General features: G+C 43.0%; 1 protein-coding gene across 3 annotated transcripts in view; it reads right to left on the bottom strand.

Annotated features, from left to right (window-relative positions):
* ca10a (carbonic anhydrase Xa) overlaps window positions 1-25,231 on the bottom strand; it is a 191,301-nt gene that overhangs the window by 5,533 nt on the left and 160,537 nt on the right. For all 3 annotated transcript variants that reach the window (XR_013788887.1, XM_079493506.1, XM_079493507.1), the window contains 4 exons: window positions 10,601-10,696; window positions 5,628-5,700; window positions 2,610-2,764; window positions 2,089-2,263 (listed from right to left, as the gene is read on the bottom strand). Coding sequence is in view for 2 of the 3 variants with exons in the window: in XM_079493506.1 (XP_079349632.1) it covers window positions 2,089-2,263; window positions 2,610-2,764; window positions 5,628-5,700; window positions 10,601-10,696 (499 nt within the window). In the remaining variant the exon portion in view is untranslated. The remainder of the gene's footprint in view (window positions 1-2,088; window positions 2,264-2,609; window positions 2,765-5,627; window positions 5,701-10,600; window positions 10,697-25,231) is intronic.

Genomic DNA, 25,231 nt, shown 5'->3' with positions numbered 1-25,231 from the left:
GATGTTTGTATAATTAGTATCACGATAAAATAATATGGCGACGTTAGAATGACACCACCAATGAGTGATCGCGGCTAATGTAGCTGCCCAGCGTATATCCAGCACCATCGCGTCACCACATTCCACTGGCTGTTGGCTAGTAGTAGTTGCTAACAAACGCTGCACAAATGGTACTGGCTATTGGCCGGGCCACAAGCCCGGGCAATAGCCAGTACCAATGTTGCTGGATGATTGCGACGCAATGGTGCTGGATATACCCTGGGCAGCTAGCTACATTACCAGCGATCACTCATTGGTGTTTCATTCTAACGTCGCCATATTATTTTATCGTGATACTACTTATACAAGCATCTATTTGTATTTTTCATGCCACGACTCGGCCCACAAAGACACTGCACAATAAAATCATTTGATCGCCAGCAGCCGGGTAAAACGCCATGTAATAGTAGCGTGCACTGACTACAGCTAAAATGTTTATTTCTTTTTATATATTTAGAACTGGCATCAGATGAGGAGGATGAGGAGGATGAAGAGTCAAGACTGCGATGGCGTTCTCCGACACTGAACCGGATTCATTCATTCATTTCAGGGGGGGGCAGTTTTTGTTTTATTTAGCCTACTCACACATAACCTGACTCCGCCAGATGGGGCAGCAGAGAGTACACTGGGTTCCCCCCTCCTGCTCCCATCTGGGAACTCTCAGGCAGACTTGATGCCCGGCCAAAAAACCGCCTGGCCAATCAGCAGCAGCTAGAAGCTAGAAGCTGCTGCTAGAAGTTGCTAGAAGCTGCTGCTGATTGGCCAGGCCGTTTTGTGGCCGGGCATCAAGTCTGCCTGAGAGTTCCCAGATGGGAGCAGGAGGGGGGAACACAGTGTACACTCTGCTGCCCCATATGGCGGAGTCAGGTTAACTCACACACACACACACCGTCAAGGACTGGGTTTGGGGACATTTGGGAGGAGTAGCTCTGATCCATAGCTCTAAATGCGCATTTAGAGCTATGGATCAGAGCTAGGGGAGGAGTAACTGTTTTGTATGTAGGCCTATTTATTTTCTGTAATATTTATCATTTTATTATGTTAGTAGTCGTAAAAAATAAAAGACGCTTTTACAATGAGTTAGACCTGTCATGACTATTTTGTTCACTATTGTGAGGTTTATTGTATATGACTAAGCAAGTTTCAACTGTGATTTACTCTGTAACGGTAGATGGTAATAACTCAATTTCTTTTTTATAATACAGTATACATTCAAGTCTATATTTTGATACATATCATGGGCACCAAGTCATATCAAAACAATGTCCTTGGATGTGTTTTTTATCAAAACTGTGTTTCTTCATAACAGGTTTTTGAGATGCATGCATGAATAGACAAGGTACTGGTAAGACTATGTAAACATGGTATATATCAAAATGTGCGTTAGAATGTCTAATTTTACCCCAAAAAAGAATTGAGTTTATATGATGTTCCAATTTCAGAGCTATGGGGACTTTTAGCTGGATAGGTCAGATTGATCATGACTGACCATGCTATTTATAGATGGCAAAATATCTACAGTGGTACATGTGAGAAACTTTTTATTTTATTTTAATTGAACTAGACAACTCACCCTTTAAAATGAGATATTGCATGGCTATGTACGCCCAGCAGAAAAAAAGTTATTTAGAAAATAAAACTTCAACCGGGCATAACTTTTTTTGGTTGTCCTAGAAACAGAAAACAGTGTAAATGCAGGCTCTTTTAAATGGCTTCCAACACAAGAACTAAACATTTTATCAACTCAGTTCATTTTTTTCCTGTAAGCAGACAAGTCAAGCTTTCTCTGAAGGTCTTTCGTTGTCACACATTCACAACAGAGAATTTTCAATAAATCATTCAAAAAACGCCATTCTGCCATAGAGAAGTCTACCTACTATATAGAAATCCTTGAAACGCTCAAAGAGTTAATTATCTTCTTGATAGAGCTATACTGTAGGCCTAGATTAATTTCTGTCGAGTATACTTGACTTGAATACTGCTATATACTGCAAGATGAACACGAGTAGCCTAGATGGCGCGTGTGTGTGCGCGTGCGTGAGTACATACCTCGGTACTGAAGCTTCTGAGCCCTGTTGTTGGGACAGTCCTTGCCCTGCATGCTGAAGTTGATGTTGGTGCGGATGCAACGGTTATTCAGGGGCTGGACGGGACGCACATTGTCGCTCATGCTCAAGAAGATCTGAGAGGGCTGGTTCTGGCTCAACAGCCGCAAGGAGTGCATCTTAAATAAGAGAAGGACAGGAAACAGACAGGTCAATTTGGGAAAAGAAAACTCTGAGAAGAATAACGTGTAAAACAAGACGTGAGGGTTTCGACTCATCTTACACTGTGTGCCGGCCAGAGGTTTACAAGGTAATACAAAGTCCAAACTTAGAAATAAGTAAGTAAAAAAGAATTTCACCTCTAGCTGTCCCTCTTAATCATGATTCATGACCACAGTTCAGATAAGAAAGCTCACAAAATAGAACTACCATATTTTCCACTATTCCTAGCTGTGGCATTCAGGTGACTCAGGCCTGCATTGAATAACTGAGTTCTTGGTGTGTTGTGTTGGTTCTGACACTTACCTGCATCCTTGTTATATAGACAGGTTTATTCATCAGGATCCATGTAGCTGTTTCAAAACATGGCGGAATGGTCATAGAGCCATCATAGGTGATGAAACTATGCGTCTCAGGGTAGATCTCTTCTATGTTCAGGCCTGTCAGTAAATACGCATCATCTAGAAGAAGTAAACCAACAAGGGTAGATTAGAAAAAGGGAACATAGGGAAGTAAAATAACAGCACATTCATTGTTTGCCAATTATGTTTTACCCCCCTTTTCTCCCCAATGTACTCATTATGGCCACTGATTCCTCCTCACACATTTCTGTGGTGTCACTGCTGTTGTATCCTACTGTCTCACCTGCCAGTGAGGAGCCCACACCAGGAGCCTTCGCTCTACTCCTCCCGTCCAACACTCCCCAGGCTCCTACGGGACCGTGGGAGTACGTGCAATGACAATTGTCACCCTCCCTGCCCAGGTTCCCTCCCCGAACACGGGCCCATTGTGTATTTGTGTTCGTGTAGACGTGTAGACGCCCGACAAAGCCGGTAGCACCACGATGGATTCTAACCCACAACCTCTGTGGTGGTGGGCAGGGAGTTGTTTACCACTGCACAACCCGAGCGCCCTTGAATTCAAGGTTAGAGTTGACTGAATATAACTTACTTTTTAAGCACACCCCCTTTCAATGACAAACCTCATCATGTATCACGTTCATCCCTTACATCAACTATTTGTCGGCTCCTGTGTCACGTCACATATCATTCTCTGTGCTGGGAAGTGGGAATGACAGGCTAGCTGGTGTTGTGTCACAAAAGCCCTTATATCAAAACTGTCTTCTTTGTCAGGACGTTAATTAAACGGACCCTCTCTCTCTCTCTCTCTCTCCCCCTCTCTCTCTATCTCTCTCCCTCCCCCTCTCTCTCCCTCGCTCCCCATTTCACTCTCTCTTCACACTTCACTAGCCAACTCTCAATAACTTGTCATCTGTTTGAGCTTCCGTTGACAAATAGGTGGCAAAACCCTCTCTGCCTGTTGTGATGAGGTCATAGTGGCGGTCAGCCACTCCACCCTCAATGCTAATTCAAGCTGCCACTGTGCTGCTCGGGCATCAGTATTCTACACTGCATCGTTTTACCAACAGAAGAACATCACCAAGCCAAACATAAAACTAAACAAACAAAAACATGAACACAAATGAAAACAGGAAAAACAGTACCCATTATAATGTAGCATTCTCATATAAATATACATGTTATATTTTGTTTTGTTGGAAAATAGGGGGTTTGAACAGCTAAATCTGTCCTGCCCCCAACATTCCAAAAATATCCAGTAAATAATGTTGCTGTCAGACATGGAACAGGGCCACCCTGGTATACTCACCCAAGTATAAACAAATACAAGGTATTATATAATCAATATAAATTTAATTTCAGAGACGCTTCCAGAGCTTTGCAATTATAGCTTAGTTTTGAATGTGAGACATTTACAATGTCCATTAACACATTGGTGTAAAATTACATCATCTCACATCCACCGCTTGATCGCCTGACGTAAAATGACTTAGTGTTTTCAGTAAATACGCTAGAGGGCACTCTTCACCCACCTATATGAATGATGCTACAGTATGACCTCCAGAGAAGAATACACCCGGAAATCTCCAGCCGGTCCGATCCGATGCTAAAGGATTTAACTCGGCGAAAACAAGCCAAATTCAACTGCCGATAACTAAAGAACGGAAGATCGCGGCCACAATCTTTCTTCACCGGACGATAGACGAGACCCACATCCTCCCCCCAGACATCCGTTGCAAAAAACACTGCCAATGGCATGAATGAATGAATTCATTCATGTTTAGCTCATTGACAACAACTTTATGGTATAATTGACATTACTATGAATTCACCATTTTACAAAGCATACTATAGTTTTTATTTAGAAGCAGGCCAAAGGAAATTCAACTTGCAGAGACATGAAACTCGTAGGTAATCCAACAGACTTTAAATTTCCATTAATGAAATTAAAATTGTCTTCTCGTTCTAACACGTCCTTAAAATGTTGTGAACATCAATCATGTGCAGATTCTATTAGCACCACTCCCTCAACAAACTGTGGAGTTGTGAGAGCAGCTGTATCAGATACCTTTGATAATCTGGTCGGCATAAATAATTCCGTTTGGATGGTGGTGTCTGTTTGTCTATGCCCGTGCGTGCGTGCGTGCGTGCGTGCGTGCGTGCGTCGTGCGTGCGTGCATGCGCATATGTCTCTAGATCAATTTGAAAAATGTATGTGCTGGGGCAGCACCATTGCTGGTGGTAAGAGGGATATGCCTGAGGACTCATAAGGATGAGGGGGCGGTGCGTGTGTGTGTGTGGGAGAGGGAGAGAGAGTGTCCACCAGTGTGTGCAAGTCAGTGTATCTAGGGCAGTTTTGACAGCTGTCAGAGTCCATGCTCTGCAGGCCTTCCAGCAGGACCCCAAGGACAACCCCCCCCCCCCCCCCCCCCCCCCGGCCCCCCATCCTCGCTTTCGCTCCTCGCATACCCACTACTGCTTGTGCAACGCCTCCCTACCACAAGGGGACACTCTGTTTATTCAGCCAAGTATCCACTCCCCCATTAATCCAATTATTGGCCTCTTTTTTCAATGTAGCCCCAGGCTACCTCTGCAGTGATGCTCTGGTTCTCCAATATCACTGGCTGGCTGGCTGGCTAGCTGTCTCCGCAAGAGAAACCTCTGGAGAGCAGCTGTCGACTGCTGCCTAGCAGAGTAGTCTCACCCCGAGCCTCACTGTATGTATGCACGGAAGTACTCAAATACAAAATAAAAAAATGCAAATCTCTCGCTATACTGCGGGGCCTTGATTACCATTCGCAGCTAATTGATATCCGCAAATGCTTTTAGAGACGGGCTCACGGTACAACAGGAAGCTAATCGGGGGGAAAATGGCGGGCAGCTGGCGCTTCCAATCCATTAACACAGCTGTTTAGACATCTCTTTAAGCAAAGGTGCTTTAAAGCAGGCGTGAACGGCCACTTACTTTTATATGTTATTCTTGTAATGGTGTCTCTGTTCAACATCCGATTCAGGAATGAGTTCGATGTCTCTGCGATCTGAAACAGGGACATAAGAAAGCGAAAGAGTGAGTGTAAAGACAGTAAAGACAGTGAAGAAAACAATAATAGCAATAGAGCATAATAACACAAAGTTTGATAAAAGGAAATGTATTTACTTGACAATTATATTTATGTTGTAAAGTGGAGCAGAGGCCATAATTCACACTCTCAACCTTTTATCGGGGACGTCTCAGTGGATGTCAGCATGTTGGGGCACGCAGAGAGAGCTACAGGGTGCCATAATGTGTGAACATCTCCGGTGCCGTGTGTGCTAAGAAGTGCTAAGAAGTTCTCCTCAGAGACTCCTCCAGGTCTACGCATGAGTATGAGTATGAGTATGGCTCCAACTTCTCTGCACTTAACCTCCGGCTATGAACGCTGCAAGGCAGGGATGGGCAATACCACACGGTTTCTTTTCGACCCACTGGCAAGTAATACCAAGGCTAGTAGGCCTAGTATTCTGATACCAATACTCTCAAAAGGCTTCTTATACAGTAAAAATTCCACTTGTGTGAAGTGAGAGGCATTTCATAGACATTTCAAAAAGTATTTATTTAAAGACCCTTTAAGCCTCGTACAAAGCCAACTCAAGTTGTGACAAATCATGAAAAAAAACAAAAAAATTCGTGCCGAACAAATAAGAAAATGGCAGGTTACAACACTTTTTTTTGTTGTTTTTCTTCTTTGTAAATATTTGTTCGGCCCAAAATGTACTATAACTTTGGGGCAGGCCCGTCTAGAGTTTAAATGGACAAGTATCAGTCAAAAGGGAGACATCGAAGAAGAAGGTGGGAAGGGATCAACATATGGAATGTCAGAACAGGTCAGCTCCATATATGGAGATCTCAGGGTTTGAGGTTTGAGGTCAGATGGCCAGAGTTGCTGGCAGGCTCCATATATGCAGATCTAGGTAAACCAGTCTTCTGAGGTCAGTGTCGTGATCTTCATTATAGAGACGGCCATATATGGACTGTGCCTCGAGGCGTGATGGATTGACGGCCATACTGTATATGGTGGCGTGACGTGTCACAAGGTGTGATGGACTGACAGCCATATATGGTGGCGTGACGGAACGACTGACAGGTTTTGCAGGCTTTCATAGTAATCTGCGACCTACAGTCGCAATAACTCTGCTTCCCTCTGGCCCTCCCCCTCCACCTCTGACACTTATTAGTGTGGTTGCCCGGGCAACCAGACTATTGTTATTGTAAATGAGCGATACTTTGACGCACTACTCCTCCCACAGTTTTTGCCGCACGCACTTGAGCCATATATTAAATCGACCGGCTTCATCAGGAAACGTGTGCTTGTATTTTGCTAAGAGATCCTTTGTATAGTTTAATTGATATTAATTAATTAGTTCTCCATAGATTTATAATGGGAAGATTTGCGAGGTGTCGAGTCGCAACGTGTCGATTCGCGTGGCTATTGATGTGTCGATTCGTGACGTGTCGATTGATGTGGCGATTCGGGCGTTTCGCGACGGTTGTGGCGATTCGCGACGTGTCGATTCACGACGTGTCAATTCACGTGGCGATTGATGTGGCGATTCGCACGATTCGTGACGATTGTGGTGATTCGTGACGATTATTAGCGTGAACATGATATTGAACATGATAACGTCAATGTTCGCCAATATCATGTTCACATGACATATTGGCGAACATTGGCGAACATTGACCTATTGGCGAACATTGACCTATTGGCGTGAACTGGACATATTGGCGTGAACATGACGTATTGGCGTGAACATGACTTATTGGCGAACATTGACGTATTGGCGTGAACATGACGTATTGGCGAACATGACGTATTGGCGTGAACATGACATATTGGCGAACATTGACGTATTGGCGAACATTGACGTATTGGCGTGAACATGACGTATTGGCGTGAACATGACATATTGGCGAACATTGACGTATTGGCGAACATTGATGTATTGGCGAACATTGACGTATTGGCGAACATTGACGTATTGGCGTGAACATGACGTATTGGCGTGAACATGACATATTAGCGAACATTGACGTATTGGCAAACATTGACGCATTGACATATTTGAATCACATGTCACGGGTGTGTTAATCAACCCAGAGCCAAAAGCAATTCCAAAATGCCGCAAATGCAAAAAATCTAACCGTTTGTTGCAGAAAAATGTTTTTTGGGGGGATAAATCCCCTCCGAATTACTTCCACATGATCGCAGGGGTAACGTGACATTGTAATTGGCTAGCAAAAATAGTGGGAGGGGCCTATGTAAACGATTGCGGCAACCACACTTTGCAATTTTTCCAAAATTGAGACTATTCTAGTTTCATGTGCTTTAGTAGGTGTAATAGCTTTTGACACACATCAAATGTCGCCTCATTTTGAGTGAAATAATCATGCTTGGTGAATCTCTCAGTGAACGACAGAAGAAGGAGAAGTCATTCCTATCCTGGGCGATTATTTGCAACGGCATTTCATTTTATCACTCTTTCAGGATCCATACACAAGTATGGATATTTTGGCATCGATCCGCCCGTCGCTAATGCAGGGACTCCCTGAAGAGCTACCTTTCCCTTTCACTGTTAACCACCAGCCCTTCCTGCTCACACGTTAACTAAACACTCAGAGGCCTGAGTGGGAAAACCTGTTAACAACAGATGGATGCGCCTCACACTCACACCCTCCCCTGTGTGCCGTCAGACCCGTCTCCATGTGCCGTCACACACCGCCACCACAACGCACCTTCCCCCACCGTCCTTCACTTCTCACAGTTCTAATTGAAGAGATGTCTTTGGGCAAAGTGATTAAACAACGATGTGAACACTGCCATCACTGCAAGACAGAAATGATTTCCTCTTTGACCCGTTTTTCTTTTTCCATGCAGCTGGCTGTAGCAGCCACTCATGCCTATCCTCTCCATCCCCCCCCTACCCGCCTCTCTCTCCTCTCTTTCTCCCACCATCTCTTTTCCACTTTCTCTCTCTCTCTCTCTCTCTCATAGACTCGACCAATTAGAGAAGTGCTACTTTTTTAAGGAGTCTATATGAAAACAGGAACGAAAGAAAGAAAGAAAGAAAGAAAGAAAGAAAGACAGACAGACAGACAGACAGACAGACAGACAGACAGACAGACAGACAGACAGACAGACAGACAGGCAGACAGGCAGACAGACCAACCCAGAGCAACACAGAGAGAGACTAACTTTCAGTGCATAATGGATAAATGTCAGTCTGACACATGATGCTGCCATGTGTCAAACCGCTCCTCCCTGACTGTCATTCACATGTCACATCAATCTACTCAACCGGTTCAATATCTGTTATTCACGCACGCACACACAAAAGCACACGCACACACACACACACACACACACACACACACACACACACACACACACACACACACACACACACACACACACACACACACCTTCAAACACCTTCAATAAAGACGCTTAAAGTTGTCCAAGATGCTAAAGTGCCTTCTTTACGTTTGCTCCTGGCCTTCCTGGCTTGGGCACACTGTGAATGTGTATATAATAATATATGACCACTTCATTCTATTGTGAGCGAGACTGGGGATTCACCTGCTGCATGATTCACCACTGTGGAGGTTGTGAGCGGAGATACAGCTCCATTTCCTCTGGCGATCCTGCCTATACCCAGCTCCTCCTCTACATCCTACATCCTAGATGTAGAATACATAATCCCCACTGTCGTCATGGTGGATGGAGGGGAGGAAGAGGAGTGTTGACCCCAAGTCAGCTTCTCCTCCAAACTGAGTGACAGTCCCGCATTGACTTTGGGGAGCTAATTAGCAGTTAGCGGCTGAACTTTACTTTTTTCAGTTCACACAATGCCAGGGACGCTCACAGCCTCTCTGATCTAGGGGCAGCTCACTCGGGAGGGGCCCTCTCATCCACAACAAAGAGACAAGGGACTGCTGCTGCCACCTTCCACTCCAGCACCGCTCTGACAAAGAGCCAAAGAGCAAATTGTTTCCCTTCAGCGGGATAATTGAATCGCTAATTGATACACCTCTCACAATGAAGTGAGAGTGAAAGAGCAAGACGGAGAGAGATAGCAGGGTAAATTAAGGACATCCATTGTATTGGTATTATATGAAACAGTGACCAACATCTTGGTGCTGACCAATGACTATGCTCCCTTAATATCCCTTCGTTAATGTTGCTCTTTAGCCATGACCGTGTCACAGAATACTGACCCATTGGTGGAGAAACATGGATTTAGACAGGAAGCGATTATGAACCAGCATTGCAGTGCTACATACAGTAAAGACACAGACCTCTACATGATAGTCTGCCTCATGGTGTTTTGATGACACTGACAGGATATGATGAAATGATCTTCTATCCTATCCAATTGCATTGGACGGCACTAAACGTAACATGCCCATATGTGGAGACTATTCTGGTGCACTTTGGAATGAAATGTATCTTCCAAGCAGAGTGAGCTCATTAATTTGTCTGTATTTCCCACATCTCTACATTAATGCTTACCACAGCAATAGCAGTGCACCCTTGCTCCACTGCACAATCCCATTCTGTAGGGAAGAATGGGATTGTGCAGTGTCCACTATAGCTTTGTAATTGACTGCATATACACATACTGTAGGTATGTGTACGTATGCAGTCAATTACAAAGCTATAGTGGAGGATGGATTTCGATACTTCAGTAAGCGAGAAAGAGAAACATACCCGATTTATTATAGTTAACTAAAACAAACTAAATTACGAATGAATTGAATGTATTTGGCATTTACAGAACTAACTAAAATAAACTCAAATCATAGAGAACGACACTAAACTACCTAGCCTGCTTTAAAAACGAAGTAAAACTCAACTGAAATTGCGTAACCATGAAGTAAAAATGTAACTTGAAACTTACTTTCATGAATATGGAGACTACGACCAGTCCGTTGGGGCTTTTAGCTGCCTCTGTGTAGTTTGTGTACAGCTCGTGGTTGTAGTGGATCAGCTGAACCTGGAATATACAGAAAATACAGGAGGGGCAGACAAAAGACAACTTTATGTTAGTAAACCCTGTTATTGCATCAAGAACCAACCATTTAATGCGTACTTTTCGGGCTACAAATTATGACACGCACGCGCACGCACGCACGCACGCACACACGCACACACGCACACACACACACACACACACGTAAAATTGCTGGTCTTCATGTTGCGTAAGGTAAACCATATGTCACACTGTGCTGTACTTGCTGGCAGGTAAAAAAAACCCTCATGTCCGCCTCTATTTAGAACTCAGCAGACGGAAGCAGCATGGTTCAGAGCCTTTACCTGTATTCAACCGGACGGATGCAGCATATGGTTCAGAGCCTTTACCTGTATTCAACCGGTCGGCTCGAGTAAGTGTTCCTAATACTTACTGTACATTCTGAGCAGCATATTCAGTATTATGAAAGGAGAAATATAAAAGAAGTAACATAAAGGGACAGAGGCCTCTTTTGAGATTCATTCCTTGGCTAGCGGGGCCTTTCAGACGCTGAGGTGGAAACCATGACGCTGTCTCTTGCTATGAGGATAATGTTTAACTCATACAGATGGTTCACCCACTCCAGCCGTTCAATATTCATGCCCTTTAGTGATGTGGGCAGACTTCTGACTAGCGCACGCACGCACGCACGCACGCACGCACGCACGCACGCACGCACAGTAAGAAATTAACGAACGAACGAAATAACTCCTATGTGCTTTTAGTCTCTCTTTAGTTCTGTATTTGCACAGTAGTACTAACTTCTCTAGATCGACCTCATGTCAAACAAGGGAACTACAAGTCCTACATAAACCTCTGTATTAGTATTACATACAGTAAGATGGCTGCTGCGATTATAAAAAGGGGGGCAGTTCATTAACAGGATTACAATAAATCCTCAAACCACTATAATTCTAACCATAATCACTCGAAAAGAGCTTGGCATAGGCACCTCACTGGAGGACATAAATAAACAAATGTAAGGGGAGAGTAATTATGAAATGCTCGATCAGGGAGGCACAGTGCGACAGAACGTCTATAAATGCAATCAGGGCTAGAGAGGAAGTGATTAGGACCCATGTTGATCTGATTAGGTTTTTTTTAGGTGAGAGAGGCAAGAAGCAGCCAGACTCTCTCTCTTCCTATCATAGGAAGTCTGCTGGTGGTGGGAAATAAAAGGCCAATGTGTATTATATAATAAGCCAGGAGTGGACGCCAAATGCAATGTGGGAGGCAGGGAGGGAGAGAGAGAGAGATGAGGGCGAGGCAAAAGGATAGAGGCACAGACAAAATCCATCCAAAGGAAGGGTTTTGGAAGTTGATATATGGAGTTGATATAATTATTTAATTTGAAATGTTGGCTTCAAACTGGATTTTGGCCAAGGTCTGTCCAGTTCTAAATGTTTCAACTACAGTGGTGCTGCAGCTATCGATATAATTAGTACATTAGCTGATTGGCAAATAGACAATATTATGGCTGCCAAACTGTCAGGAAACAGAGAGAGACGTAATGAGATCTTTCGGGGCCCTTGAAGTTGTGTTGTTTATTTATTTTTATTAAATAAAACTATTGTGTCATGACATTTATTACCATCAGTGTCAATAAAACTGGCATTGCCAACAAGATGCCATTAAACTCAATTACAGTAACCATGGATAGGGTTTGAAGGGTTAGGGCTGCGGGCCCAGATGGTGCTGTGAGCCATGACAGGCTCTTTATGGCATGATGGCTAGCCTGGCCCCGGGTTGGGGAAATATATGAAGACAGTAAGTCGATATAGGAAGAGAGGTGGGCAATGCTAACAGGAAGAGTGGAAAGCACTGGGCTGGAACTGACTCTCTCCATTGCAACCTACTATTCCTTCCTTCCTTCCTTCCTTCCTCTTCCAGATGAACTGGAGCGTGTTCTCATGAACACGGCACGGCCCAGAACAATCACACAATGTTTAACACATACAGTGTGAGCTGGGAACAGAGACAGGCAAAGCAGGGATACTAATGAATGTGTTTATGTATATGCATGAATGTACAGAATATTTGTCAATACAGTACGGGCGCCATTCTTTATCCGCAAGTAATAAACATTTTCCGTGAATTACGCATTTAGGAGCTTCCACTGTGCGTAAACGTTATCTTGCCACACAACCCACTATTCATTTTGCCGACACATAATATTTGCGGGTGGAAGTGTGTCTGATGCGCTTTTGTGTGGAGCAGCACAACTTAGCTGTGTTGGTCGTGGAGTGGATGGCAGAATAGTCAGATACTGGACACAAAACAACCCTCTGTATCTAAAATAAATGTATTCCAGGCAGCACATGTTGCTCTTCCATAAGGCAAGATCCAGGGCATAATGGATTATAGATAATAGATCTCTTAAAGGGAATGGCACCTGGCACACTGATTGCGTAACGCCCAAACCACACCTATGTATAATGTAATGGGTAGCGGAGGTGTTTTAAGGATTTAGGTGGTGGCACAAGATAGCATTTTTTTACGGGGGAACGCCTCTAACACAATACTAAATCCCAAAATGAAGGAGATAGGGCTCCTGGCGCGAGATGGAGCCCTACTGTACGTGCAAATATGCATCAGTGCATTGTAATGCATTGATCTGGTGGTGGTTTAACTGCATCGATTTGGAATGTTAGGATTGTATATAATCTATTATTTGGGCCCAAAATGTCACTTCTTGAAATTAAATGCGCTGAGAATTTGAAACGTGGTGTATAATTCTATTATTGACTTTTTAATTTAGATGATTTTTATTCAAATCAAATTGTGGTGAGATTTCATGATGCATTGAATCATTTCCAAAAGTATCATAATTAAATCAAATTGTGAGGTCAGAAATGTAAGGGCCATCCACAGCCAGAATGGTAACTATATTAACAACTAATGTTTTAAGTTGTTTTAACACTAGCATGTCTGAAGTAAAATGAGACAGAAGCAGCATGCATGTGCATAAAATCATATTTAGAAAATGTTTCAGATGTCAAAAATGGTCATGGAAGGGGACCCTTCTGAAAGCTTCATGGGCAAAGATCAAGAGATCAACTTCAAAATCTAAAAAGAAACGGTCAAAATGACCTCTCAGACATGCTAGTGAGACGGCACAGTCTACACCACTGCTATAATGACAACAATTTTAGCAAATTATGTGAGTGGATGATAGAAAAACCTATATCCAACTAAAGTTCATTCAAATGTACAGGGTATCATGTTGAACCCATCACCAACGTTCAACATGGTACAGTAGATGACATTTCTGAGAGACTCATCATTAAGTTTCAATATATAATTAATAATATGGGCTGGGTTATCCATAATGCATTGGGTGAGCCACCAGCAACCAGATTGCTTTTATTAGCAATTTGTAAGATAATTTGGACTGCACATCCTCCTATACGTACTGGGGCAGGAGGAGTAGGACAAAGGTTCTACATCCTCCTGGTGGGAGCTCCTCACTAGCAGGTGAGCCAGAAGGATACAACAGCAGTGACAATACATAGACAATATTAGAAATGTATGTAGAAATTTGTACAAAGACTAAATTGGGGAGAAAACAAACAGTTGCTGACACTGCTATGTTTCTTTTAGAAGCATAGTGGTGAAGAGAGTGGCGAGGAGAAAAAGAGAAAGAGAGAGAGTGAGAGAGATAGATCAATAAGTATTGATTTTCATAAATGCGTACACTTCTTATCTTCCTTTTCTGTCACTGTTCAACGTATGCAGGAACAGGTCATCAATATCCATTTTGGGTCTCTGACACATTAAGAACGCACAGCGTGTGCTACAGTAGGCACAACTTTACAGAATGTTCAGTGCGGATGCCCACATCATTATCTTGATAGTTAACGTCATACTATAGTTATCATTCTTAGTGTGGACGGCCCTTTATACCCTGTAGCAACTAATATGTAATAACAGCTCATAATGCAAAAATAAGCTCATAATGTAATTATGAGCACATAACATATTTGTGCATAACTGAATCATGTAATAATGTTATATTAAAACTCATATAGGCCAAATACGTTTTTGACTTCTTTTAACAAATCTATGTCAGCCTGTGCTAACTATTGCTACTGAAATTTAGCTATGAATGAGTTAAGAACCTTATATAATGTATTGACAGTTCATAATGTAATAATGGCTCAGAAAAGTGTTACACAAGAGATAATATATGCCACAGCGGGAGTTGTAGAGAAATAACGCCCGACAGGATGATTAAACACAGAGGCAAAGACGGGGTGTTTAATTATCCTGAAGGGGGTTGTTTCTAAACATCAATGAGTAAATGAGCAAATGGTAGGCAACCCGGACTGTCAGAGACCTGCACTCCGGGGAGAGCTCTTTTCTAGTTACGATTTATTTTACTTTGGTCCAGGACTCAAAGTGCAACAACTGAGGGGTCCCATGTCATGTTCTGAATGAAAGCTATTACATTTTCATTTTTATCATGTTCTGAATGAAAGCTATTACATTTTCATTGTCAGCTTGCATGAACAGACAAATGGACAGACAAATGGACAGACAGACAGACAGACAGACAGACAGACAGACAGACAGACAGACAGACAGACAGACAGACAGACAGACAGACAGACAGACAGACAGACAGACAGACAGACAGACAGACAGACAGACACTGTTACACTATGCTGGCTAGCCTAACAGTGTTTCAGTAATTGAACATGATCAAAAAATGCTTCCTTCATTACCTGGGACTTTGTGATTGTATCACATCATAGAAATGTGACGCTTCACAGGCGCGTTTCACCCTTTTAGCGCTCCTTCAACAGCCTTTGCTTCTAAATTTCGGCACTCTCGCGGCGATTCAGTTGAGTCTTTTTTCACTTTCTCCCCGCCGTTTGATGCACCCCATTTTCAGGTCAGGTTAACAATTTCATCTAATCAGAAAGAAAACTCATGCAGCATACACGATAAACAAGCAATTTGGAAGTGATGAAACAAATAAATATGGAATTTGAACAATATAAGATTGAGGGGTTCTCTTTCCTAAACTATTAACCCACCTGAAAATACATTTTCTGTTTGCTAAAGAGCTGGAGAGACAGGAAGGCCCCTTTTACTGAGAAAACACACTATTCAGAATAGAGCTTTAACCTTTTAAACGAAAATGTTTTGTCTTAATTAAAAAGCACATTACTGTTAAAGTTCATGTCCATTAGTGCATCTAAATAATGGTAGATTATTACTAAAGGAATCAAGTTCCATCAGGTGAGAAGAATAGAGCCATTATATAATTATGTAAGCAAAACTTAAATTAATTACAGCTCTTAGACTTAGGTGAAGGGCAAAGCCATTTAAAAGAATCTGCATATAAAATTATGCAGTCTAATGTGATGACTGTAGACAATCTATGGCAGTTCTTTAAGATAAAAAAGGTTCCTACACCTCCGTGGCCTAATTTAAATTTATATCTAATGAAAGAGTTTCTCTCTGTTTCCTCTCCTCGGGCCACTCAGACATTCCTTTACATCTCAGCCTATCCTGTATTAATTAGGAGAGGTCAGGCTTTAACATCATTATTGGTACAACAGTGATGGGGGGTCAGGAACGAGGCACTTGCACAGAGTTATGAAAACATCACTGAAGAGATGTAGATATGCTATTTCCGGTATTTTCGCATGACAATGTTTATGCCATACATAGAAATAGGACGGTTGAAGCAGTTGTTCTCGAACCTTTTTTGCTCAGGGAACCCTGTAAATAGCTTTGTTATCCATGGCACCCCTGACTTACATTTATACTGCACAAAACAGTTGTCATGTTACGGTAAGTAAATATTTAAATATTTCCCCATACATTATGTCACGAGGAGAACTTGAGAGAAGTGATATTGATAAATTCCAAATATTGTATTCTGCAGGACCTTGGACTTGTGTCACGGCACGCACTTTGAGAAACCCTGGGTTAAAGTGTGGTCATAACATGCAGTCCTACATGCAGGTATACAGACCAGACAGTGGCCTTCTGGTTAGAGTGTCTGTCCTGAAACTGGGATTCGGTCCTCTCGGGGTTCGATCCCCGGCCGGGTCATACCAAAGACTTGTAAAAATGGGACCCAATGCCTCCCTGCTTGACATTCAGCATCAAGAGATGGATTGTATTGGGGGTTCAAATCTACTAATCAAATGATTCCCGAGCGCGGCACGGCTGCAGCTCACCGCTCCATGAGATGGGTCAAATGCAGAGAACAAATTTCACTGCGGTAATGTCTGTGACAATCGTACGACTTTGATCACTGTAAGCTGTCATTCTCTGTCAAAGACAGTTTGAAATCACTTGTTTAATTTGGCACAGCGTGTTTATAATGCACAATAAATATATAATATAATAATAAAAGAACACTGACACTGCACTCGACTTGGAAAATAGCCCTTGCCTTTCTTACCTCTCAGGTCTGCTGTCGGAGCAGGTGGAACAGGGTGTGAATCTTAACCGCAGGAAGAAAAGACACACTACTGCTTGCATAGATATATATAAACTCTAGATGGCTCAAGGCGGAGTTTCTGACGTCGTTCACCCGGCAGCCATCTTACTTCGGGGCTACTGTACAGTATGTTCAATGGCAGCTCAAACAGAAACAGTCATAACTCGCTCAAATCTTGACGGATTTACAAACGGGTTGGTTTATTACAAACGTTGTCAACGTGGCTATGATTCAGGACGCTTATCTGCTTTTTTTTTTTTTTATATATGAACGTTGTATAAAAGCATATAAGTATGCGGACGTCTCTGACGTTTATAACAAACCAAACCGTTTGAAAATCGGTTGAAAATGTAGCAAGTTACGGTCATTTAAGAGTACATGCCCCATAGACACAATGTTATGTGGCCCGAGGTAAGATGGCCGCCACGTAACGACGTCGCTCTCCATTGGCCAACAGCGCGGGTGAGCTATCTAGAGTTTATATATATCTATGACTGCTTGTATCTGTGGGCAGCATTTCTGATGCAAGCAGGTGCATTGTGGGTAATTCACAATAAAGTAATGTAGGTGACAGCAGCCCCGCAGTCACACACACCGAACATGTAGCATCAGAACAGCCTCCAGAATTCCCACAGTGAGCTGTTAGCTTCTAAAAACTTCTGACGCTAATTGAATTGAATCCTGACCTCGTCTCCTCTGTGCCTACCCTCCCCTGATGGGTGACAGGGTGTGTTTAAGTGTTCGCTTGCTACCTGGGGAGGGAAAACTGTTCCCCCTCACTCCCACCCTCTACCCCACATGAGCGTTGCCTTGTGTGTGTCCTCCTTGTATCACTTCAAGGATTATTGTTTCTTAAAGTGTGCGCAGAGAGAGAGAGAGAGTGTGTGACTGTGTGTGTGTGTGTGTGTGTGTGTGTGTGTGTGTGTGTGTGTGTGTGTGTGTGTGTGTGTGTGTGTGTGTGTGTGTGTGTGTGTGTGTGTGTGTGTGTGTGTGCGCGCGTGTGTGTGCGCGCGCATACGTGCGTGTGCCTCCATTTCACATGAGCTTTAGTGCCTGTGCCAGTGCCTTGGTGACATAGCTTGGAAAGAAAACAGATGGCATTTTGGGAGGGGGGTCCAGACGTGCTATTTCCTGCCGTGCCCCCATGGCGCTGTCATCTCACACTGGCATGACCGCCATCTTAATCAGGGGCTTAATGAACGCTGCTTCACACCTGCACACTGTCACTGGGCCAATACGCTGCAGCTGATAAACATAGAACCAGCGGGGTCCCAGCGGACCTCTATCTGCATTTGTGTCCATATGTAACTTGAGACGACAAAACTATTGAGAAGAAACCTTAATTGGGAAGAGGATCAGTATCAAACGAGAGCCAAATCAGTGTTTACAGTCAGACACAAACAAATAGGAAATAATGACTGCATATTCAAGGGTCACATGTATTCATAAAAATCCACCTTTCATCAGGCCCAAGGGAGAGGAAATAATCCTTTCCCCTTAATTATTTCTGCGCCATGTATGAACATATTCTGACCCCCTAGGATATGGTACGGCAGGTGCCAACTACGTACATGTTCCCGTCCCCACCAGCTATGGGTTTTTTCCATCCAGCTCCATTGAGCCTCCATTATAACATGATTTTCAAAGCCCTCTATCTCCAAAGCTTCAATCGCTGTCCATGGTGAGCCGTCGCGCATCCTGATCCTGATCGTATTTAATTTGTGACTATATGTCTCACATCGCTCCGGACATGTAACCGTTTCTTTTCTTTTTTTTATCCCACTTTTATCACATTTTTTATAACCCATTTTTTCACCCCCGTGTCAATTATCTAATGTGATCCTGGGCTCTACACACCCTCCGCCAACCTAGTCCCCATATATGGGGGACATGGGGAGAGCAACGGACTTGAACTCATGCTTCCTTCATGCCTGAGTGTCCAAGTTGCTCCTTTACACCTGACAGGGGGGAGTTTCCCTGGTTGGACGTAGCGCGTGGAAGGAACACGTTATTCCAACCAGTTCCTTTCCCCTCCATCAGGCTCCCCGGCTGGCCAGGGGGAGGCAGTTTAGAGACCAGGATTACTGCATGTTTTTTGTGAGGTACCTACCCTAGGGGACACGGGGAGAACATGCAAACTCCACACAGAAAGGCCCTTTCGCCAACCCCGCCTCGGGTATGGGCACTGATGACGCGGAGGAGGAAACACGCCGCCAGCACCCACAGCGCCCCGAGCGGGAATCGAACCCAGGACCTTCTAGCTGTGAGGGGACAGCACTACCAACTGTGCCACCGTACCCCTTACCGTTTCTGACGAGAGGTAAGGGGTATGAGCTAATGCTAATGATCACTGTGCTCACAACAACCCCCACCTCACTGATAACCCGGAAATGAAACCGAGGCTCATAGAGTGAGAGTGAACGGCTGTGCTTATGCTACCACCTAGCGGGCAAAAAAAAGAGTTAAACAGGTGATCACCCCCCCCCCCCCCCCTTCCTTTTTCCTAACTCTATACTTTTGTTTTGTTTTTCCGGACATGATTTAGATGTTTTTGTTGTTATTGATGGTTTTGAATTTTGTTTCTTTATTTATTATTCATGTCATGTCGATATGAATTGATTGCATAGGGCCTAAACAGATCGCAAGGACATTTGTTGGTGCTATCCCTTTTGAACTGAATGTTTGACTGTACTCTTGCTGTTACTTGCTGTTTTTATATTTATGTTCAATAAACTATTCAATCAATCAATCAATTCCGCTGTGCCTCTGTGGCTTGGTGCATGGGTCTGCGCCGCTCTGTGACTCCATAGATTCCTCTGTGAGTCCATGGAGAAGTGTGTCACTATGTGAATAATATTACAGCTTCAGCAGTTAAGATCGTCCGACTGCCATTTTGTTAAATTTTTACTCTAACTCATCTTCCTTCAAAACAATAGCTGACTTATTTAAAAAGTTGTATAGCAGTCAAAGCAGTTGTATGTATGCTATAATGTACTTAGGAGTAATCAATATGAGCTCTTTAGATATCAACTCTTATAACAAGTAAGACGTGCAAACGCGGGAAGCAAACGCAGCTCACAAATTGCAATAACAATTAGAATAAATTACGTACTTTTTATTTTTTTATAGTGTTTTTTTTGTTTTGTTTTCCTTTTTATTTCTTTTTTTAAGTTTCCGTTTTTTTCTTTTCTTTCTTTTTTTTTAAAGTTTTCCTTTTCCTTTTTTAAAGTTTTCTACTGTGTGTGTGTGTGTGTGATACAGCTGCGCCCTCTGGTGGCGGGCGGGTGGTGTCACAGCATGACAGACAGACAGACGGACAGACCGACAGTTCTGCCTAGGTTACATAGTAATCGCTCACTATTTTCGCAATCACTACATCCGCAATGATCACATTCGTATGCAATCGGTCCAATTCTTTGTTTTTAATTTTCATGTTATGCCATTCCAAGCACATGCTACCCCAACAAATCAAATATTTATCGTCCTACCTGTTTCCCATCAAAGCTATTGGCTGCTTCAGCCTTTCTGGTCCCGAGGTAAGCAAGATTTTGCCAGGAAAGAAAAGTCTGCTGTTTTTCAACCTTGAAGATGCCAGCAGAACAGACGAATAGGGCATGCAATGGTCTATTTATTTAGGGCTATTGTACCATGACGACATTGTGGTGCAATAGCCAGGTCCTCATTCAATAAAAATCAATAATCAATAAACATACACCCCTTACCATGCCACATTTATTCATATGGCAACTTTTCCACCATAGCTAATTGTAAATAAATAGAAATTAAGCATTTAAAAAATATATAATATATGAAATATTCAGACATTTCCATTCAGTATTTCAAATTCAAAAACAGATTGATGAAAACATACTGGGTGTGTATATTAGATTTGATGAGTGTTAGCCATGAACACCAGCTCGACTTAAAACTGAAAAAAAGAGAAAAAAGAGAGAAAAAAACAACATTGAAACAATAGATATCTTAGCACCTATTAAAAGACCAAGGTCTGTGAATCTGCTCCAGGGGAGTTGAACACACAAATATAAAAAGGGAATAAATTAAACCAGAGGTGTTGGAATACCTTGAACATCAGTGGTCAGCCAATACACCCACTAGTAACACCACCAGTCATGCAATCAGAGTACTCACATTATAGCGTGGGCACGCACACACACACACAGTGCATGCACTTCGATAAACAGGAATAAACAGGAAGTGTTTATTGACATAAACACGCACGCACGCACGCACGCACGCACGCACGCACGCACGCACGCACGCACGCACGCGCACACGCACACGCTCACGCACACGCACACGCACACACACACACACAGGGAAGACAAAAAAGCAAGGTGAGGTTGAAGATATGAGGGTTGTAATATCGAGCTTTGGAATATTAATGCTTTAAAAGAGAACCTCCCCCCACCCCCAAGCCCTCCTTCTACAGTATGTCCTCCCACAGGCGGCCATTTCAGAAGGATGTTTCTCTTTTTTAAGTTATAATATTTTTCTCTTTGTTCTCGTTTCAAGGACATGCACAGCCACCACTTATTTGCAGACAAGGGCGAAAAGGAGGGAGGGGAGAGTGAAAGAGCGAGAGCACGAGAGAGAGAGAGAGAGAGAGAGAGAGAGAGAGGTGGGTGGGAGAGATTCTCTGCATTACATAACACTCACTGACTCAGAACAGGTAAGAACCCACAAGCACGACATAGGCACCATCAGGTGAGAAATCAAACGCCGCAAGGTTTAATAACGTAAACAGGAGAGGAGTTGAAAACTTCTAATCCCTATCTGATTGTTTCAGGGCTTTAATCCTACAGTATACTGGTGGATATGAATAACGAGATAAGGAGGATAGCAATTTAGTGCCACTTCCTAAGGATTTAATGATTAATTGTATTTTCCAATGCCTAAAATCACAATGGAATGATAATAAAAAGAATAATTAATCTAATATGCTCATCAGCTGCATTTGCATACCATTTGAGGGGTCCAGAAATGTGAGATCCTACTCGTGTGTCATCCGATTCGGCAAGCCGTTGTGGATGGACATGGGTTATACGCATTGATATTTTGTGGAAATTGTATGCCATTTTACAAAAATATATTGACAGAAAGTTTTCTCTCCCTGGTGGGTATTTACAAGCAGCCCTAGTGACGTTACTGTAGGACAGCAAAACAGACACCCCATTCGGGTTTTAAGAAACTACTCGGTAAGGATGGAAGTAGGGAACAATGCAAGTTATAGGAATGCATTCCTCACCTGGTTATGCAATTGTACCCATTATCAGAGCACCTGTTGCATATGTCTGTCTGTCTCCCTTTTATACCCAAAAATATGGAGATCTCTGTATCTGATGACTACAGGGATCTCTCTTTGCGTGTAAAAGCGACACATACAGACAGAAAGATTCAGAAAACTCACGTAAATGGGCATAAAATAAACAAAGACAGACAGACAGGTACTTTGACAATGGGTATTGCAACAGGTATTACTATGTACTGTAACTGGGTGGTGTATTCCCAATTTGCATCGTTCCCAACTAACTAACAAATGCTTGTCATGTAGAATTTTTCCTCCAGAATTTCGTGGTGAATATTGTACTGGTGATTTTATTTGCCAAATAAATGCCATAATATTCAGTTGAATAATGCACAAGGGCATTTCAAAATGTAATTTTAGTTGATTTTTGTTCAACTGTAATGTAACCATGACACCTGAGTGTCAGACACATGAGTCAAGAAACATCCATTGACTTGGCTGCCACATGACGTCACGAGTTGGGGCCTGTTTTTGTCCATAGACTTGGCAGATTTTTGGGGCGCATGAATAAAACAAACATTAAAAGTCAATAGACTTGTTGGAGGTGCTAGTGCCCCTCAAAAATGGTGTACCACCATTTTACATTGAAATCTATGAGAATTGACCAAAAGGTGACAAAACAGAGGAGGCTTTTAAAAGGTGCTGGTCAGTGAGCTTTGTTTTTGGGCTGAGTGGAGTGCTTTCAAAAGTTGCGTTTAACTTTTTGAGGAATGCACTTTTTCACCTTAGTGGCCATGAAAACAAAATAACATACTGTATGAATGAATGAATGAATGAATGAATGAATGAATGAATGACAGCATATCCATTTTGTGATGCATTAGTGAACCTTGAAATTATTTTGCTCCAAGTAAGACAGAAAGGGCTAGTGCTGGATGAGCAGTTTATGCATTTATATCCACCTGAGAAATGGTTATGTAAGTGTGATAACCCCCACACACTGCGCGTCTTAGGGATGCACAGCAGCATACAGTACCATCATACTGTAGCCTACTGTACATCACATCAGAGTATAGTAAGCAAGCAGTGCTCCCCACGCAGATGGCTTCAGAATCTCTCCCCTGGGTGCTAAACATCTCTTAAAACACGAGGCTAACCCATTGAAGACAGCTCAAATCAAGACAAAGCCTCTGAGTCAGGCATGCGTAATGGCAGCAATTGGTGAACAAAGAGGGCTGCATGGCCTCTTCTGCTTGGGTCACAGATCTACAGATGCAAAAAAACAACAACAACAACAACACTCCTCACAGAGAGGAAAAATCATTATCATTAATTATAATAAATGTGCCATTCAGGACTGCAATCATTTTGTTGCCAAACAAATTGTTTTTTTTCCTTCTTCATAATACAGTAACAGCGGCAAATGGCAATAGCTCGCAATGGTGTGAGTAGTTCCGCCACAAACCTAACCCTGCATTCCCTCCTGATCTCTCTGAATTCCTCACACAGCTCTGCCATCTCACCATCTGTTCTATAGGTAACTCAAAAAACACTAATAAACTCTGCACCTCCGGAATTACCATCATCAACTATGGTCATCTGGCCCTCACCATGGCCATTGATACTCCCAACCCCCTCGTCAAGAAGAAGTGCTCTATAACATTCTGGAGTCTAAAATCTATCAACCCCTGCCTACTCTCTCTCCTCCGCTTCCCCCACATAACTGGTATCACTATCAAACTGTCCTCCGGTCATGATCAGCTTTTCCAATAAAAAACAAGTATGTATTGCCCACCACCTCCTCCGCCATGGCACCATCCCTGAATCCCAAACGTGCCATCCCTCTATTCTCCAACCATCCACTTGACTGAAATCACCGTATCTGAACAATCCTCCATAATCACTAGCATAAAGACCTCTACCTGCACCCTGGAGCTACACATTATGGCATCTCTCCCCTCACCCTCTCCATTCATCACCAGAGTTAAAAACTCTCTGTGTCCAGTGACCTCATCCCCCCCACCCTAAAGCTTGCTGCTGTCATCCATATACAAAAACAAATCACACTTAAAGAAACATTAAAAGTCCATAGACGTGGCTGCCACATGTCACGAGTGGTGCCGTTTTTGAGGGGCGATATCCCCTCCTATGTCCAGCTTTGAGGGTTTAGGTAAACACAAACATTGAAAACAAAAGTGTGTAAACACAAACACTGAAGACAAAGGTGTGTAAACACAAACATTGAAGACAAAAGTGAGGACGCAAATTGTGATTGGCCGGCGTGATTAGGTGGGAGATGTGCCATTGGTTGCGAACAGGGCCGGTTGGGCCCTAGGTGGCGCTGCAGGCGAGATCCGTAGCGTGCCCCCGCACATGCACGCGCGCTGAGCGGGGACTACTCACGCGCGCCCGTGTGAAATTTTCCGGGTCTCTCCCGGTTATATAGTTGAATTCTAGCACATCTGGCACGGTTTTGGCTATCTATCCTCGTGGAGGATTTAATACATGATATTTTTTACTTCACATTTTTTGTTGAGTGATGCTTGGAGTTGGAGTCACGCCTGGTAAAATAAATATATATGCACTGTCTGCAGAATTAAAAAGTAAAAGCCACGCTGGATCGCCGGACGCACTTTAATTTAATTAATTCCACCCGGCACCCTGAAAATACTTGTGTAAAAATTCCTGGACGTCTGGTCCTACCGTCCTGCCAACCAAGTAAAAGTATAGAGCTTTTCTCCTCTGCTTCACCGCACACCAATGTTGTGTGCCTAACTTATAACGTATTAGTTAG

The sequence above is a fragment of the Electrona antarctica genome (genome assembly GCF_951216825.1).
Source record: "Electrona antarctica genome assembly, chromosome: 22".
Lineage (NCBI taxonomy): Eukaryota > Metazoa > Chordata > Actinopteri > Myctophiformes > Myctophidae > Electrona > Electrona antarctica.
The sequence above is the reverse complement of the archived record's forward strand: the minus strand, read 5'-3'. Positions and strand labels throughout refer to the sequence as shown.